The sequence below is a fragment of the Pelodiscus sinensis genome, chromosome 4 (genome assembly GCF_052426305.1).
Source record: "Pelodiscus sinensis isolate ZL-2025 chromosome 4, ASM5242630v1, whole genome shotgun sequence".
In the NCBI taxonomy this organism is placed as follows: Eukaryota; Metazoa; Chordata; order Testudines; family Trionychidae; genus Pelodiscus; species Pelodiscus sinensis.
In genome coordinates this window covers 114311113-114331254 of record NC_143055.1, presented here as the reverse complement: position 1 = coordinate 114331254, position 20142 = coordinate 114311113, and the positions used below count along the sequence as shown (strand labels likewise).

The window sequence follows — 20142 nt, the reverse complement described above, 5'->3', positions numbered from 1 at the left end:
AAAAGTAGATTTTGGATTTACCAAAATCAGTCCTTTCCTATTTGTCTTTTTACTCAGATACTGGGCACCCAGGGGAGATTATATTATCATTTAAAAAAAAAAAAGACACCAGAACATGTTGTTGCTTAAGAGTCTAAATTTAGGATATCAGAATTCTATGTTGTCTGTGGGAATGAATCAAAGAGCCATCCATTTTCAGAGTCGATGTAGATGGCTAATCTGTATATTTTTGTGACTTCTCTGGAGGCAAACGTATTCTGGAGAGTCTAATATCATACATTAACAGCAAAGAGACTTCCATAGATTGTCCAAATTCACTTCATTTTCCATGTGGCTTGCATTTCGTGTCTTTCTCCCCCTTCTCCTCAATTCCTTCCTTCCTATTCAGAATCTCCAAAGAGTAGGAATCTATGGAGGACAATCCCAAATTAAGGAGCACAATAGGTTATTTACCAGTAACAGAAGTTCTCCTATTGGCTCATTTTCCCCACATATACATTCTACCCCACCTGCCTTTCCAGTGGAACTGAAGGAGGGTGTGCTATTGATACACTCGTACTCTGGAGGTAAAATGACATTCAATGCATGCGCTAGTGCATATGTGTACTTACTTGAAATTTGACAACTTCAACAGCTCTGTAATGTCTAAGGTGGTGCTCTTTTATATGCCTAAAGAAAATGTGGTTCTGTGGAAGAAATAACCCAATAAAAGAAATTCAGTTACTGGTAAGTCACACAGTTTTTTTTTATTTAAGATGCTGAGCCACAATTACAATGATTCCTGATCACCTCATTAATCAGTTGAACAGTTGAAGTGGCCATCTACTTATTTTGTGCACATGATTATTGATTATTATAATTAACAAACTAATATTTTATACTGAAGAGAGAAACTATTAAACCAATTCCAGGAAATTAATTCCTAACTTTTGTTATGTAAGCATAATATATAGCTTTTTTTTTTTTTTTTTTTTTTTTAAGATTGTGCTGAGTTTCAAATTCTAACTCAGGATGTGTGAGAACACTGCATCTGCTAGGCTCAAAATTTCACCAATATTTTTGAGCTGTTTGTAAAATCCGTTGCAATTCTTTTTGGTCTTCATTCTCCAACTGATTTCAGTTGTGCAGGATCTAATTAAAGAGAAACATAATTGACTTCAGTGATCTTTGGATCAAGTCCTTTAGAGGAGTCCACTAAATTTGAAATTAGCTAAGTGTCTTAGAAATCATAAGTGTCAGGGAAATTGCCAATTAGCATATGGTGTGTCCATGTTTACTTCATTCTGTTCATTTGTGAAACAAACATGTTTTTCTCTTCTTTGCAGTGGGATAAAATGTTTTTAACAGAAAATATTGTAACAAATAATCAGCTTTTAATGTAAAAAATTCTTGTTTCTTCTTATCTTTCATAAAGCATCTTTCTATTTGCAGACATCTAGGAATAATAACTTCCTTACTTGTAAATACTGTAAACTTCCATTCTTGGAAAGGGATTTGATTGCAATGGCTTTAAAGGTCTTTTTCCCAACCTTCCATTTTTTCTTTATTAAACTTTCTTTTTTCTCAAGCTCCTCATAGTCCACATTGTGACTTCATGTGTTTTTATAGCTTTTCATGTATATTTCAATGCCTATGTATATTCATTCTTTCTTCCCATGCCCATTTTAACAGAAAGTGCTGAATAGAAATATAGGCCTGATTCCAATCTTAGATTAAACAAATTTATATCAATGTAACTCTGTTGACTTCAGTTGAATTTACTTGTGATATACGCTGGTGGAACATGTTGGCTCAAAATGAAGCCTCGTATATATTTGGAGTCTCCTGAACTGTGTGATCTCATATAATTTTGTTTATTCAACTAAATTATTACAGTCCTACTCCTGCTCTAGGAGATGCATATGAAACTTTTAGTAATTGGACATGTAGGGCATGTTCCCTGGCCAGATCAAGAGGGAATTTTGGGAAGTTTACCACATGACTAGATAAAGGATACGTTTTTGGGTTTATAGCCCATGGCTGTATCAGCCTTAAAACAGAAGAGTAGATGGCATAAGTATTTTAATTTTTCTAAGCTTAGAAGTTGTTTGTGTGCGACATTTTAATGATTTTTCCAGCATTAGTGTGCAAAATGTGTTTGTGTTTCAAAGGATACCGGTAACGCAAACAGAACTGCTAACTTGTCATTATATTTTCTTTTTGTACAGATACCCTGCAATCTCAGCTTATCAATATGGGTGTTATCCCTACATTAGTGAAATTGTTGGGCATTCATTGCCAAAATGCAGCTCTCACGGAAATGTGCCTTGTTGCATTTGGCAATTTAGCAGAACTTGGTAAGTCCAGGAGCATAATTTAAAACTACACACACATTGTTTAACAAATATTTTTTTTAAGATTAAACAAAATTAATTTTAACTCAATTTTTCAGTCTTCTTCATGTATGCAAAATAAAAAGCCAGGGAGCTCTGATTATTGTCTCTTTAGAATTTATAGCTTATCGGCCTTCTTAAACTAACCAAAATTCCTCCTCGTACTTAATGCAACTAACATTATATGTTAAATGTATTTGATATAAGTATGTGTGTCTTAAATTATTTAGATTTCTCTCCTTGAATATTGTTACGTAGTGTGAGCCTGTGGCTAAGGGCCAAATTCAGTCCCTGTTTAATTCCACTTTAAGGCAGAGATGAATTTGGCTCAAGGAAACAGATTCATCAAATGGGAATGGGGACAGACTTGATTCATAATTTGTGTCTCACAAATTTCATTGAAGATTCAATAGCATTAAAATGTCCTAGGCTAGACACTTGCATTTATAAATCATTACAAATGATAAAAAGGGGATATAAGCTTAGCAGCTGAAATCACAACTGCATTTTAGAAAATGTAAAATTTGATCAAAGCACATTTTGGTCAACAGTGGGGCCCCAATTCTGCTCTGATTCTCCTGTCTAGTACCATTGCTTTGAATCATGTTTCCATTCAAGTCAATGGTAAAACTCTCATTGATTTCAGTAGAACATGAATTGTCTGAAGAATCTGCATTTATGCCACTCTTTAGACATATGAAGATACAGATCAGTGGACAGAGCTAGCAGAGAAGTAGGTGCTTTCTTTTCCCCAGATATTAATTGTGGAGTCAGGTTTTGATCAAAATTAAATGGATATAAATCCAGAATAATATAATTGGCTTCAGTAGAGTTATACCAAATTTACAGTAGTGTAGCTAAGGTAAAAATCTGGCTTGTCCCTTTAAAAATACTAAGATTCAAATCCATTGCAGAAACTGCTCGGGATTAGGCATGTAAGTGACTAGTTGACTAGGCAATAAACATATGCTTATTGGATAGTCAACTAGTAACTCGATTAGTCTTCCCCCCCCCCCCCATGCTACCTCTATTAGCTTTCAGGAGGAATAATAGTAGTTCAAAGTAGGAGCTTTAATTCAAACTACCTAGTCCGTGCCGCGTGTAGCCACGGGCAGGTAGTTCGAACTACGGGCATTTAAAAATGGCGCCCGCCTGGGAACATGCAAATGAAGCCCTGGATATTTAAATCCCGGGCTTCATTTGCAAGTTCGAATGCCTACATTAGCCACCCTAGTTCGAACTAGGGTGGCAGAGTAGACATACCCTTAGAGAGAGGAAACAAGGGGGGAGGAGCAGGAGCTGGTGCAGCAGGAGCCGGCTTAAAAGCCAGTCCCACCCATAGTACCATTTCTGTGGGCGAGGAGCAGGGGTGCAGCAGGGAACTGGTGGTGCTTCTGCCTTTGAAATGTAGCAAGAGAGGGGCTCTTGCTACATTTCAAAAACAAAATGCGCGTGGGGAGCACAGAGCCAGCCGGGAACTCAAGCAGTTCTCCGCTGGCCATGTGCTCCCTCCTTTTGAAATGTACAAGAAGTTTTTGTACAGTTCAAAGCAGGGAGCGCAGGGCCAGCGGGGGACTGCCTGAGTCCCCCACTAGGCCCTGCTCCCTGCGGCGCTTCTGCCTTTGAAACGCAGCAAGAGCTAGCAAGGCTCTTAGAATCATAGAATCATAGAACTGGAAGAGACCTCAGAAGGTCATCAAGTCCAGCCCCCTGCTCTAGCCAGTACCAATTCCAACTAAATCAACCTGGCCAGGGCTTTGTCAAGCCGAGACTTAAACACCTCTAGGGATGGAGACTCCACTACTGCCCCAGGTAACCCATTCCAGTGCTTCACCACCCTCCTAGTGAAATAGTTTTTCCTAAAAAATCACTGCTCTTGCTACATTTCAAAGGCCCTTATCAACTATTTGATTAGTTGTTTAGTCTAAATTTAACATCCTTACTCTGGACCCAGGCATTTTAAGAGGAAAAAGGATATAATCTGCATGGTGAAGCCCAGATCTGCACAGCACTCCCAAAATCTAGGACAACGGTGGGCTAATTAGAGCAACCTTAAGGCTCCTGAGAATTATCCCACCTGCCACTGGCCTTAAGAGGCCATTATAGTAGCTGGGGATTGCCAGGACTCTGGTCAACACCAGCCACATTCCCTGTACGAGTAACCATCATGCAGGCAGAGGGTAGCATCGCTGTGTTGACTCTACACTACTGGGTGTTCCTCCTGTGGCTAGCTATGGCACCTTTGGAACTGCTGTGAGTAGGTGATGGGGTATAAAGCAGACATAGAACAGGAAAGAATCTGACCTTGCGCCTTGATATTCCAAAGTAAATGCTATCAGCATGCAACCATGTAAATATTAATGATCTCCATATCACCCTTTATCTCTGCCATAGAAAATTCAGTACATGATGTATAATTTTTCGTGTTGGTCTGAAGGCAAAGCCTTAATTTATATCTTTGTAATTTTACTGTTGCTATGGATACTTTTATAGTATGCTGGTACAAAGTTTTAATAGCCTTGAATATAATTAATAATTCAGGTCAGTACATTTATCTTAAAGTCTTTGACATTTTTCTTTTCCGTTAGTGACAAGTGTAAGTATTAAAATGTATTGTTCTTATCTGTGAGGAGCAGTTAGCCCAATTAATCATTGCGCTGAATAAACCTGGTAATAAAGACTAGCGAAAAGTTTGATTTGTTTTGTTTACACTTGATTTCCCCTTTTTATTTCACAGAATCAAGCAAAGAGCAGTTTGCCTACACAAACATTGCGGAGGAGATTGTAAAACTATTTAAGAAACAAATAGAACATGACAAAAAAGAGATGATTTTTGAAGTTTTGGCTCCTCTGGCAGAAAATGGTGAGAAGTTGATCATCTTTTATTATCATACAGCCATTTTAGTTTTTTCCTTGTTTGTACACCACCTGTTCATATGACTGCTAACTTGACAGTAATTATTTGACACTTTACCTTGCTCAGTGATTTAACCTTTCCTGTTGAAGCCATGTTAGGTGAGCCATCTGAAAGTAATTGGAAATGAAGGGTAATGTGAATATTGCCTAGTGGCCTAAGCATATACCAACTCCAGGGACCTCTAACATCAACTCCTTCTGTGGTTTTTTTTTTTTGTCTCTGTTTCTCTGTATTTCAAACTGCAATATTACCAACTTTAATAATACCAACTTTTGTATGTTACAGGGCTTTATGGGGATTATTTAGGTTTGTGAAATGATTTGAATAGCAAAAAAGTCCTATAATGGCTTTATACTAGGGGTGGGGAACCTAAGACCCAGGGACCAGATGTGGCCCCCAATTTGCCTGGATCTGGCCCCCGAAGCTCAGGTCTCCCGCACAGCATTTAGCAGCCTGCACTGGCACTCCAGCTGTCCCCCCACAGGGCTGGAGCACACAGAATCTACTAGCGTAGCCCCACTCCCCCCCAGCACTGATATGTGAGAGGAACGTGGGGAATGTCTTTCTGCTTCTCAGTTGGGTGCCACACCAGTGAGATTTTGCTTGTTTTTTTTTTTTGCTTTTCACTTGTGTGTGACCCCTGATTGATTTTCTGTGGGCCCTGATCCAAAAAAAGTTTCCCAACCCCTGCTTTATGAATATAACAGCATATAATTACATGTTAGAATATACAGTATTATTGTCATACTTATTTTAATTATTAGATAAAACTATAAATATCAAGTTCCGGTTACTATTAAGTAACTATTTAACGTGTGGCATTCTTTCAGAGCGTCATCCTCTTGGCTTTACTCTTAGCCATCTTCTTTTTGGTTGAGGAGGTTTGGGTGAGACTCCTTTGGAAGCCTGTTAATTGTGACCCTTTCAGTTAGCAGAAAGGATTTCTCTAAGCAGCATAAGGGATGCCATTTCCCTCCTCAATGGCTACACGAGTTTCTTTCATAATTGTGCAACACTTGAGGAATGAAAGGACTAATAATCAAACTCAGAACCCAGGCCCTATAGCTCATTACAACACCAATAGTGATTTCCCTTTTTCCCCCCATTCAAAACAACTGACATTTTGGTCATATTTATTATCAATCAAATATAAGGATATATAAATTGTATAGCCAAGGATCAGTGTAGTCAATGAGATATAAAGTGAGGCAATGAGTGTTCGGCAGCATCATAAATTTAATAATAAAAATCTTCCTTGCTGCAGATTAATCCCATTATTCCTTGTCCTACCTCTAGCAGACATGGAGTAAAATTAATCACCATCCTCTTTATAACAGCTATTAACACATTTGAAGACTTATCAGTCCCCTTCAGTCCTCTTATCCAGATTATCTAGTTTTTTAACCTTTCTTCATAAGTCAATTTTTTGAACTTTTTATCATTTTTCTCTCTCATCTGCAGTCTCTTCAGTTTGTCCACAGCTTTCCTAAAGTGTGGCACCCCAAACTGGACACAGTATACCAGATGAGGCCTCACCAGTGCTGAGCAGAATGGAACAGTTACCTCTCATGCCTTAACACACCCCAGAATTTTAGCCTTTTTAGTAACTACCTCACGCTGTTGATTCATATTCACTTTGGTTATGTCTAGACTACATGGCTCCGTTGATGGAGCCATGTAAGCTAGTTTACCCAGCATAGGCAAAGAAGCAGGGATTTAAATAAACCCCACTTCATTAAAATAAACATAGCCGCTACCGATCAGCTGATCTAGCACAGCGCAGCCGTCTAGACACGGATCTGTCAGCTGGGGAAGCCTTTGCCGATCGATCCCTTATGCCTCGTGAAACGAGGTTTAAGGATCGGTCAACAAAGGCTTCCCCAGCCAACTGATCCACGTCTAGACTGCAGCGCTGTGCCGGATCAGCTGATTGTCAGCACAGTGTGGCAGCATGTTTATTTTAATGAAGCGGGGATTATTTAAATCCCCGCTTCTTTTCCTATGGCAGGTAAACTAGTTTACATGGCTCTGTTGACGGAGCCATGTAATCTAGACATAACCTTTGTGATCCACTATTACCTTCATATTCTTTTCAGCAGTACTACTGCCTAGCCTGTTACTCTCCATTTTGCTGTCGTGCATTTGATGTTTTCTTCTTAAGCATATATTTTGCATTTATCTCTATTGAATTTTATCTTTTTTATCTCAGGCCAATTCTATGATTTGTCAAAGCCATTTTGAATTCTAATGTTGTCCTTCAAAGTGCTTCCAATTCCTCCCAGCTTGGAAACATCTGCAGATTTTATAACCATACTTTTATTCCATTATCCCTGTCAATGAAAATATTGACTAGTACCAGGCCCAAAACAGCCCCTCTGGGACCTCACTAGGCATCTCCCGCTATTGGACAGCAAACCATCAATAAGTAGTCCTTCAATCAGTTTTGAACTCACTTCATAGTAATTTCATCTTGACCACATTTCCCTAGTCTGCTTGTGAGTATGATACATGGGACAGTGTCAAAAACTTTAGTAAACTCAAATTATATCATGTCTACAGCTCTCCCCCTCCCACCATCTCATAAGCCAGTATCCCTGTTGAAGAAGGAAATGAAGTTGATTTGGCAAAAAATTGTTCTGTATAAATCCATGTTGATTACTACTTTATTAGCACCTATTATCCTCTAGATCAGGGGTTCCCAACCTGGGGTACATGTACCCCCCAGGGGGTACGAGAAGCTTGTCAAGGAGGTACGGGGAATATTTGGTAAATAACTAGATTATCCTAATTGAAATATTCCAGAAGTAGCAGTGTTAGTGAAAAAAGTTGTGGATTCTAGAGTCTAGAATTTATTTCCTTTCATATTGAATAGGGGCTACGGTAAGGTTTACTAAAAGCCAAGGGAGTATGGGGACTGAAAAAGGTTGGGAACCCCTGTTCTAGATGCTTACAGACTGATTGCTTAGTAATTTGTTTCAGTATTTTTTCAGGTACCAAACTAACTATAATTTCCCTGGTCTTCATCTTCCCCCCACCCCACCTTTTAAAAGATGGGTCCTGTGTTTGCCCATCTCCAGTCCTCTGGGATCTTACCCATTTACCAGGATATCTAAAGGACAGTCATAACACACAGTCCTGAGAATACTTCAGCTAGTTCCTTAAAGTTCCTAGGGTTCACTTCATTAGATCGTGCTGACTTGATTACATCTGACTAGCAAATTACAAAAATATTTAGATATTTTCCTATTTTGGTTTTGTGTTCCTTCCCCCTTGTCATTAGTAGTCATTATTTTAACACACTAATCTCAGGGGATGGGAGTTCAAATTCTATTTTGGTTGTAAATGAAAAAGAGTTGCTCAGGATCATCTTACTCCCATCTGAACATGCTTGCATCTTTAGAAAAATTCAGCACAGTTTGTATGATTTAACATCTATGCTTGAGAGGAGCCTTAGAATGAAGTAAAGTACAGTATAAGGTGGAGTAGATCAGGACTGAGCTGTGACGTAGACTTGTGTTTGGAGAATCACTCAGTATCTGCTCACTCCATGCATAGCTCTAACCAGTGCTACTATTCATGAGTGCCAGGTTTAGGCCTGCATACCTTTTCATTTTGAAAGGAATAAAATCTTGAGAGAATTCTATGTTCTTTTCTGTATTTGCAGACAAATTCTTCCCTAGATTATGCCCTGTTTACTAGTGGGTTTCAGAGGATGTAAATCAAAGCAAAATTTGGGTCTTTATTTTCAAAACATAAGAAATGGACATTTTTGCTTGAGACTCTTTTGTTATAGACTGTGATTGAAAAAGGTTCTTGCCTTTTTCACCTTAAAAATGTGTATTCTGGCAGTGACTGTTACTGAATAATGTACAGCTAGGCTACGTCTACACTGGCATGATTTTCTGAAAATGCTTTTAACGGAAAACTTTTCCGTTAAAAGCATTTTCGGCAAAGCACGTCTAGATTGGCAGGATGCTTTTCCGCAAAAGCACTTTTTGCAGAAAAGCGTCCGTGGCCAATTTAGACGCGGTTTTCCACAAAAAAGCCCCGATCGCCATTTTTGCGATCAGGGCATTTTTGCAGAAAACAGTTCTGCGCTGTTTACACTGGCCCTCTTGTGCAAATGATTTGCACAAGAGGGCTTTTGCCAGAACGGGAGCAGCACAGTATTTCCGCAAAAACACTGACGATCTTACATGAGATCGTCAGTGTTCTTGCGGAAATTCAAATGGCCAGTGTAGACAGCTGGCAAGTTTTGCGGAAAAACTTGCCAGTCTAGACACAGCCCTACAGTACAAAAAAGAGAGAGTAATGAAATATCTGCATTCCTATCCTGTCCTGTTCTGTCTAAAAGCAGAATTTGGTCTGCTATTTTCATACATTATATATGTAACTCAGATAAATTCGTTTTTGCTCAAATGTTTTGCCATCGCAGTAAGACAGAGCAAGCTCTGTGCTGCTGAAAACAACATCCCTTTCTGCATGTTAGGAAGAAGCGTGCTAAGCATTATGCCCAGCACTGTTAATTCAGGACATGCTGATGTCTGTCACAACTGTGATTCTTCCATCCTTGTATTGCTTAGCCACATCTTACATGTGGCAGTGGGTAGTATGTCAATGGGTTGAAACATTTACATGAAGAACATACATAGTCAACCCAATTTTTTAAAGTCCCAGAACAGCAATTTCTAATTCTAAATCACAACACACCTGCCACCTCATCCTCTGTATCCACGGAAACGCCCTACTTTTTACAGTAGCTCAGTACAAAATTACCTCTTTAAAAAACTCCCAGCTGAACATTTCTGGGCCCGTCATATCAAGTTCACAAGAAGATCAGTAACTCTGACATTGATGTGTCACTCGTGCAGCAAAACGTAGTGACGGAAATAGAAGCATTACCTGGGAGAGTCAGACCACTGATTCTACAAGATAAGTAAAGCTGGTACTCCTGTCACCCCCACTTGCCATTGTTCCATTTCCAAATTTTACCATAAGCCATCTTCAGTACTCCTGGAGCTTTAAAAAGCTGTGAAACAATGGGCCAAGCTCATCTTTGGTGTCAATCCAGTGGTCTCAATTTTTTATTATTTTTCAGACTTTCTTCGGGCACCAATGACCATATTATCTGAGCACCACACAAACTCTGACTGAAATATCTTCACAAAACTTGTAACCCATGGGAATGTGAGACATGGAAGGTGACTGTGCTGAGGTCACATAAGGAAAACCCTGTTGAGCCTCATTCATTTCAGTAACTGAGAGCAGAATTTGGCCTACTCATTTCTGCTTACCTCTGGGCAAGGGACCAAGTCTCCTTCTCAATTCAATAATCTTGACTAGTGCTTGAAACTTGGCAGCAGACTCCCCTGTTCTCCTCCCCCCTCCACCGTCACTGCTAGAGGCAGCGGAGGGAGGGGGGCAGGTGGCACCACAGAGCTGTTGCTGGGGGGAACCGTCTTTTAAGCTGGCACCTCCCCCTTGCCCAGCACTGGCTCCTGTTTCCTCCCTCCCCTTGCTGCCTTTCATAGAGCAAGTAGTCAATACTCCAGTCTACTACTCACTAACATCCCTACTGGTGGACTACATCAAGCCAAATAAATCTTTTAATGTGTGTCTGCAAGTTATTTACATCATATTGATTTTATTGTCTAATTTATTATTCAATATTCGTCAGTGGTTGGTATGAAATACAAAGGGCATCTGCAAATTGCTTTGCAAATCCCCAGATGAATCTAGTCTTTTTTAACCCACTTTACAATTTTCTCTCTCACAAATTTTCATGTTATTGACAGTTCAGGTGGCAAGATAATAATCTACCTATTAAGCAGTCCAGAAAATGCTTTTGGGCACTTGGATCCCAGCTCAACTTTCTATTACATAAGTGCCACTAACTTGGCATGAGCAGGGTATTATTGATGTAACAAATGTAGAACAGAATTTGGCTCTGGGAATTAATTTAACTTGAAACAAGGAAATAAACCTATAGGCTGCGTCTAGACTGGCAAGTTTTTCCGCAAAAGCAAGTGCTTTTGCAGAAAAACTTGCCAGCTGTCTACACTGGCCACTTGAATTTGCGCAAGAACACTGACGATCTAATGTAAGATTGTTCATGTTCTCGCGCAAATATTGTGATGCTCCCGCTCAGGAATAAGCCCTCTTGTGCAAATGCTTTTGCAAAAGAGGGCCAGTGTAGACGGGTAAAAACTGTATTGCACAAAAAAGCCCCGATGGCGAAAATGGCGATCGGGGCTGTCTTGTGGAAAACCATGTCTAGATTGGCACAGATGCTTTTCCGCAAAAAGTGCTTTTGCGCAAAAGCGTCCGTGCCGATCTAGACGCTCTTTTCCGCAAATGCTTTTAACAGAAAAACATTTCCGTTAAAAGCATTTGCGGAAAATCATGCCAGTCTAGACGCAGCCATAGTGTTTAGTCCTTTTATGATCACATTATTTTTACAGAGACTGAAACAGGCACTATTGAAAGTCTGCTCCATTTACTTTGTGTTTACTCAATATAGCTACTATATGTATATATGATAGAAAGCATACTTCAGCTCACCATTGTGACTTGTATTTGTAATTTTTATTAGACAATCTTTCTAATAAACCGTCCTTGACTTTCAACTTGCCGCTCCTGCACACACACCAACGCGGGCCCCCCGCCAGCTCCTGCAGGCATGCTCTCCTGCCTGGTTTGCCAGCTCCTGCAGGCGTGCTCTGCCACCTGGCTCCGTGCTGCACGGCTCAAGCTCGCCCACGCCAGAGCTACGCCATGTGGCTCCACTCCCGGGGAGGTGCTGCTGCTGTGGCCGACCCAGCAGGCTGCCCCCACCAGTTCCTGCAGGTGTGCACAACAATCTTTCTAAAAGCGCACCAAAAGACTAAAAATAAAGTTTTGAGCTATCAATTTAGGAGACAGATTGGATGGCTAACAGTTAGCAACTACCTTAGCCATCCAATCTGTCTCCTAAATTGCTAGCTCAAAACTTTTTTTATTATCTATTTTTAGTCTTTTGGTGTGCTTTTAGAAAGATTGTCTTTTTAAAGTTTTTTTTAATATATTTTTTCAAAGATATAATTAAACTTCAGCTGGTTGAAGCAGGCCTGGTTGAGTGTCTACTTGAGATTGTCCAGAAGACTGTAGACAGCGACAAAGAGGATGACATAGCTGAGCTTAAAACAGCCTCTGATCTTATGGTTTTACTACTACTTGGGGGTGAGTACAGAATCTTAGTATATTTTTTGTAACGCAGCGGAGGATACCTGTGTCGTACTTTGAAGTTTAATTTTACCTGTAATATATACAACACATTTTTAAAAATTATTTAAAGGACTTGCTAGTAGGGATGTAAAATCCCATTTAATTGGTTAACCGGTTAAAGAGGGATGGGACGGAGGATGCCACTGGGCTGGAGAGGCCCCTTTGCCGGGAGCAGCCTTCTGCCCATTAACTGGTAAGCCTTACCCTAAACTAGTTAAACATTCACATCCCTACTTGTTAGCTAGTCAGTCAATGGGCCAGAATGTTGAACTCTTACAGTGCTGTGTATCTAGAGCAAGCCTAGTAAATTCAATAGGGTTAAACAGCGATAACACTGGGACGCATTTGGACTAATATTAACATTCACATTCCATTTGCTTGTTGAGACTTTCTACGCTTTTTTGCCTCCAGATGAATCCATGCAAAAGTTATTTGAAGGAGGAAAAGGCAGCGTCTTCCAAAGGGTGCTTTCATGGATTCCTTCCAACAACCATCAGCTACAGCTTGCAGGAGCGCTGGCTATTGCAAATTTTGCCAGAAATGGTAAGAATATGCTAGAACAGCTTATGTTTGTCTATTTGCCCCCTTTTAATGTGCTGTTTCTGTATAACTATGAATCAAGCATGTTGGGATGGGATTCTCTAATTTGGTTCATCAGTAGTTTTGCACACCTTTTCTGGATTTTGGAGATTTATCAGCCTTACTTTAGAATTGTTTTTTCTACACTGAAGAACATGCCTAAAGAATCATTACCACTTAAGTAATATTTCAACTCTAGCAATGTTTACTCAGTCCACATATATATTCGTACTACTTGATTTTTGGAATTTTACTTCCTGCTCTATTTTCCATTCCTTTACTGTAAATTAATAATTGTTCCTGTGATCGAAGTTGACACTGGTGGTCAACTCAACGGTAAAATTTTGGAAAGGGAAAGAAATTACACTTTTGTACAGAGAAGATTTTGTAAATATTTTAAGATTTAGTGTGAGCATACAAATGACTCGTTTTGTCCTGCATAGATGGAAACTGCATCCATATGGTGGATAATGGGATAGTTCAAAAGCTGATGGATCTCCTAGACAGGCATGTGGAAGATGGAAATGTAACTGTACAGCATGCGGCACTGAGTGCACTCAGAAACCTGGCTATTCCTGGTAAGACTTATGTTGCACTGCTAATTTCTGAGGGATGATTTAAGAGGTTGGACACTCCCTGCAAGGTACCTCACTATGCTGATTCCACAGAGTAATAGGGCAGGGGAAGAAGATTCCGTTCCTATTTTCTACATAAATTGACTCTGGTATTCAGCCCGAGATATTCATGCTCAGCCCTGGGAATTAGATTTATGAATAAGAACAAATTATTTCAAATTTGCATTGTGCCTAGGTAACCATAAAATTATATACATACATATATATATAGAGAGAGAGAGCGCGCGCGAGCGAGCGAGTTTGTGTATGTGTGCTCACAATGTATACATCACTATGCTATTTTTCAGTGCTTGTGGAAAAGCAGCTCCTGGACTGTCTTGGAATTGACTGTGTTATATAGTTTACATGTATCAAAAATGTTTCTTGAGATAATTTCTGTTGTTTATTCATGTAGTTGTAAATAAGTCTAAGATGCTATCAGCTGGCGTTGCAGAAGCAGTACTGAAATTTCTCAGATCTGAGATGCCCCCTGTTCAGTTCAAGCTCCTGGGAACATTAAGAATGTTAATAGATGCACAAGGTAAAAATAAGCAGTTCTTTATGTTATATGAGTCTTTCTCTGATTTAATCTGCTGTTAATGCTCTTCTTGAAGTAAAAGGTTATTTTCCTTAAGTTTTAGAATAAATTAAATAGTAAGCAAAATGAGAAACATGGGCTGATTTCAAAATTTCTGAACTGACTACCATGAACAATCAGAACACTTTTCAAACTTTTTTAATTTTCCATTTCAGCATTCCTCTAAACTGGCATTTTATGAATATTTATCTAACTGCAGGTGTTTTGACCTAAGCTGCCACTCATGTTGAGCTATTTGGTTTCCAGTTTTCTGTACCTCCTCTGCATCTAGCACCCTTGAATGAGCTAATGCATTTAATAATTGATAATCTGCCATTTCAAACTAAATTAATGTCTTGTAATTTGCAGCCATCACTGAGTGGTTAGAACCATGGTAAACAAAGTGGCAAACTACAGAAGGCAATACAGAGTCTCTCTGACTCTTTGGTCATTTCTTTCATTTTAAATTCCAAACATATTTTGAAATTGTTTTATCAAATTGCTTCCAGCAACCTTCAACCAGAGTTTGTGAATGCTAGCCCTTATAAAATTCACTAGGGACTTGAAACTAAAATACATGCCTAATTTCCATTATTTACATTCTTATACCCAAAAGCAATGTGGGACATAATGATGTCTTTCTGAATATACCATAGCAAATCTATAAAAGTGTAAGACAGCCTTACTAATAATCTGCACAATCCTGCACTGAGTGCAGATTTGCAGCACAGATTGGCAAGATCTGGAAATCAGGTCATCAAGAGGCACATCAAACTACAGTGAAACTCCAACTGTCTGGCATCCAGTGGTCCAGAACTCCCAATAGTCCGGCACCAATTGGAACCCGGAAGTACTCCGGCCAGCTGGAAAATTGGAGCTGCTGTGAGCCCCATAGGCACTTGTGGCTGGTAAAGGGAAGGGGAGAAGAGGGGAAGAAGATTATACCCCTGTGACGGGTCTGCCGGGACCCGCACTGCATCCGGCCGGGAGGTGGGCGAAGAACGGCACGGCGAGGGGCGAACCCTCCACTGTTTTGCAGGAAGACGGGGGAAGCCCCGCGCTGCCGCCGAGAGTTCCGGGAGGGGAGCGGGTTCCCCACCCCCCAGACTGCGGTAGTTATCGCCAAGCATGGGGGCGAGGGGCGGTGCTGCGGGACCAACCCGGCAGCACCCCAGCCGCTCTGCTCCGCTGCTTCCCCAAATCCACCACTGCCGCTGCTGAAACTAAAGTGCAGCAGACTTGGGGAAGCAGCAGAGCAGAGCCGCTGGGGTGCAGCCCGGTTGGTCCCGCAGTGCCACCCCTCACCCCCCTGCTCGGCGCCCGGCAGCACCCCAGCGGCTCTGCTCTGCCGCTTGTCCACCGCTTGTCAGTTTCAGCAGTGGCAGCAGCGGACTTGGGAAAGCGGCGGAGCAGAGCTACTGGGGTGCTACTGGGTTGGACCCGCAGCACCGCCCCTCAGCCCCCTGCTCGGCGATAACTACTGCAGTCTGGGGGGTGGGGAGCCTGCTCCCCTCCCAGAAACTCTCTGCAGCAGCGCAGGGCTTCCCCGACTTTCTGCAAAATGGAGGAGGATTCGTCCCTCACCGCGCCATTCCCTGCCCACCCCCCAGATGCAGTGCAGGCCCTGGCAGACCCGTCACAGCCCCCCCGCCGGAGTGCCTCCCAATACTCCGGCATATCCGATAATCCGGCACCACCTAGGTCCCAAAGGTGCTGGATTATCGGAAGTCTACTCTACTTTGCGAATCTGTGGGGAAATGCTGTATCACTTCTGAATCCATTTGTGGTGCTTAGTGCCATCCTGAGACAGGACATGGGCACATAATGTGCTTCCCCATCTCTGTTTTACCTGGCTCCTGCTCCCACAGATGCTGTTGAGGGACCAGGTTCTCCACTGCTCCCCATGCCTTGTTAAAGGCTGCAGGAGTGAAGAAACTAAATGGTAGAGAGGAAGAGAACACTGAAGGCTTTAGAACAGTGCCCCCCTCCTTTCAGAGGCAGACCCACTTCCTCTGTACTCTGTGTGTCACTAAGGACAGCGGTGAAGGTGAATATCGTGTTCTGAGCTGAGGGGAGATAAGACAACTGCCAGTTCTGTTGCTCCTTTTTTCCTTCCAGTGAAGGAAGAGCATGGTCCTATCATCTTCAGAACAGAGCCAATCATATCCACCTTTATTTTCACTTGTTCCCCTCAAAGAAGTCTTTGAGAATATCAAATAGGAGAACAGAGATTATATTATTACCTTTGTATTTGGCAATTGTGTCCGTGTTTTTGGATGAATATTGGAAAATTGGAGTAGGTGGATAAAAGAGCCATAGGCATGATTAAGCATTGGGAAAACAAGGAGCTCAATCTATTTCACTTGGCAGTAAACAGATTAAAGGGTGATTTGATCAAAGCCTATAAGTGTAGACATGTGAGACAAAAAAAATGATATAGAGGGTTCTTCATTGCACTAGACAAAGGTATAACAAGAGCCAATGGCTAGAATTTGAAGCTATGCAAATTCAGACTGGGAATAAAGGTGTGTATTTTTAACAGAGAGGGATTAGCCATTGGAACAATTTACCAATGATTGTGGGGAATTCACCAGCACTTGAAATGTTTAAATCAACATTAGATGTTTTTTCTAAAAAACACCTGTTGTAGTGCAGTCACAGCTATGGGAATTGAAAAAAAAAATAATTCAGGAAAGTCCTAGGGCCTGTTTTATGCGGGAGGCCAGATAATTTATCACAGTGGTCCTTCTGGCCTTAAAAATCTATAGATCCATGAACTGGCTCACAAGGAGTGTGATGTCACCTTTCTTTTCTCAACAATCCACAAACCTCAATTGTCACAATTTTGCAAGTTTTAAATTTCATCTAGGAAAAAAGAAAAAAATGTGCCAGGAAAATTCTTTGTGAAAATCTCTTCCACCCTGATTTTTTTTATTTAATTTAATTTAATTAATTATTTTTTGTTACCAATTTTGCTCACTGATGCAAACTGAGACTTTCCCTCAATTAGCTCTAAATAACAAGATTCTTCTTTGGGACTTTTCTTCCTCTTAGAAACTTTCCTCTCTGAAAGATGCTGACAACTGACAGCCTTGTTTTATTTTGGCTTTTATCATATGTAGCAGAAGCTGCTGAACAGCTGGGAAAGAATGTAAAATTGGTTGAACGGTTGGTGGAATGGTGTGAAGCCAAGGATCATGCAGGAGTGATGGGGGAGTCAAACAGACTGCTTTCTGCACTTATACGACATAGCAAATCAAAAGTAAGTGACTGGTGAAAAAATTCATTTCACATAGAGAGTCTTAAAAAAACCAAGTCAGGCGATGCTCTATATTTTCAGCTTAGAAATGCAGGCCTTGACTGGCTGCAATGAGCTCTGCACGAATGCAGTCTGTGCCTGTTCTGAGCCTCAGACACATCAAGGAGAGTCCACCCAAGCATAGTAGCTTGCAGAACTACCCAGTCACATTGCTAAATATGGCCATGTCTCAGAACCGTGACAGGTGGAATGGGTCATCTATATGAGTCCCACTCAGATTCCTCGTGATTTAAGTCCCCCTTTGATGGCTGTTTGAAATAAGCCAACAGCCCGTCTCCAGTTTCCATTGGAAAGCGGCTCATGTACCAAAATCCATCACTACATGGCTTCATTCATCTTTGTTGATATTTTCAGAAGAGAGGCCAAAGATTTACCTCTCATCTCCTAGAGATGATCCCATCAGTTAGGGTTAAGCCATATTGGTGAGATAATTCCTGTGCTGTACCTCTACCGGGTGACAATACAAGACTTCTGGCTCCAGGGGGACTGTCAATCAGACACGAGCATCAAGCTGAATATAAATGCTAATTATTTGATTTAAAAACACTTTGTTTCAAAAATACAAAGCTTGCTATAGGGGTACTGTCTAAGACAGAAAGCCCAAATGTTGACCTACTTGTATTTATACTTATGGATGCCAGTGAGATACATTTTGCTTTGAATTACAAATGTAAATCCAGAATAACTCCATTCACTATCAGTGACTATTTTCAGATTTACACCTGCATAAAATATCAGAAAGAATCTGAACCCCAGCTTTTATAAAAAGCATTTTAATGTTATTCTCTATCAGGCTGGTGCTTTCAGGGGGTTGTTCAAATATAAGCATTTTCTTACAAAGGTCTACTCATGAATACTTGGGGGCTACATCTAGACTGGCCAGTTTTTCCGGAAAATTAGCCGCTTTTCCGGAAAAACTTGGCAGCAGTCTACACTGTCCGCTTGAATTTCTGCAAAAGCACTGACTTCCTACTGTAAGAAATCAGTGCTTCTTGCGGAAATACTATGCTGCTCCCATTCAGGCAAAAGTCCTTTTGCGCAAAAGGGCCAGTGTAGACAGCTGAGATTTGTTTTGTGCAAAAAAGCCCCGATCGCGAAAATGACGATCGAGGCTTTTTTGCAGAAAAGCGCGTCTAGATTGGCACGGATGCTTTTCCGCAAAAAGTGTTTTGTGGAAAAGCATCCATGCCAATCTAGATGCTCTTTTCCGAAAATGCTTTAATGGAAAACTTTTCCGTTAAAAGCCTTTCCGGAAAATCATGCCAGTCTAGACGTAGCCAAGGTATAAAGGGAATACTAGCTGTCTGTCAATGCACTTCTAGCACATTACACAGAGTTTATACAAAATACATGAAAGACCAAAGCCAGCAGTCCTTGCTCATCCATGTAGTCATATTGGACCAAGTACAGTTCTAAGATTAGCAGGTGAAACTCCTAATGCAACCACTGGGAGTAAGTAGTTCCTCCTTATGCCAGGCCTGTATTTCACACAAGTAATCAGATTGAATCAATAGCTAAGTGTGCACTGCAGGGTCAAGCTGGACAAAGGGAAATGTGATCTGAGAAATACAGTCACAAGTAATGAATGACCTGATCTGCGAATGGCACTGCAAAGTGAAACCAACGTGCATTGTGGGCCTGATCCAGAATGATACTGATATTACTCAGCTCCCATTTAAGTCAGTGGAATCTATGGGATACTTACCCTTTCACACCATAGGTTTCTATTCAGGGGGTAGTGAAATATTTCTCTTATTTTCCCTGCCTATCGTATGGTTTGTGTTCAGCCTCTGAAATCAATCAGTATTAATTTCCCAGAGTTCTAGCTTTTATTTCTTGCTGTCCACAAGTCACGGGTGCATGTGGTAAATTGAATTCTGCTGCTATTTTAAGAAACCATGGGAGTAGAGATGTGAGTTTTTTTACCAGACTGTGACAGGGTGACAGCATTCAAAATTGTAAAGATACTAATACAGTGGACTTCCAAAAATCTGGCACCCTTGGGACCCAGGGACTGCTGGATTATCGGATATGCCGGAGTATAGGGAGGTACTCCGACGGGGTGCTGTGACAGATCTGCCGGGACCTGCACTGCGGGGACGGGTTGGCAGTGAACGGCGCGGGGAGGAGCGAACCCTCCGCAGTGTTGCAGGGAGGCGGTGGAAGCCCCGAGCAGCTGGCTTGTAAGCGGGGAAACTTGTAAGCAGCGGTGGCAGAGAGGGGGTGAGAGGCAGGCAGCTGTTTAAGGCGGTCAGGTGGGGGGGGGTCAGCAGGGAATGCTGCCTGCCTCTCACCCCCTCTCCGCTGCCACCGCTTACAAGTTTCCGCACTTGCAAGCCAGCTGTGTGGGGCTTCTACCACTTCCCCGCAACACAGCGGAGGATTCGCCCCTTGCCGCGCTGTCCCCTGCCATCACACCCCCTCCTCCCACCCGCCTTAAACAGCTGCCTGCCTCTCGCCCCCTCTCCGCCACCGCCTCTGGGCAGCTCCAATTATCTGAC

At 41.4% G+C, this 20142-nt stretch overlaps 1 protein-coding gene across 6 annotated transcripts in view; it reads left to right on the top strand.

Moving 5' to 3' along the window:
• RAP1GDS1 (Rap1 GTPase-GDP dissociation stimulator 1) overlaps nt 1-20142 on the top strand; it is a 151422-nt gene that overhangs the window by 120036 nt on the left and 11244 nt on the right. For all 6 annotated transcript variants that reach the window (XM_006130131.4, XM_075929640.2, XM_006130130.5 and 3 more), the window contains 7 exons: nt 2208-2336; nt 5110-5235; nt 12364-12507; nt 12964-13095; nt 13575-13709; nt 14161-14286; nt 17445-17584. In XM_006130131.4, coding sequence (XP_006130193.1) covers nt 2208-2336; nt 5110-5235; nt 12364-12507; nt 12964-13095; nt 13575-13709; nt 14161-14286; nt 17445-17584 — 932 coding nt within the window. The remainder of the gene's footprint in view (nt 1-2207; nt 2337-5109; nt 5236-12363; nt 12508-12963; nt 13096-13574; nt 13710-14160; nt 14287-17444; nt 17585-20142) is intronic.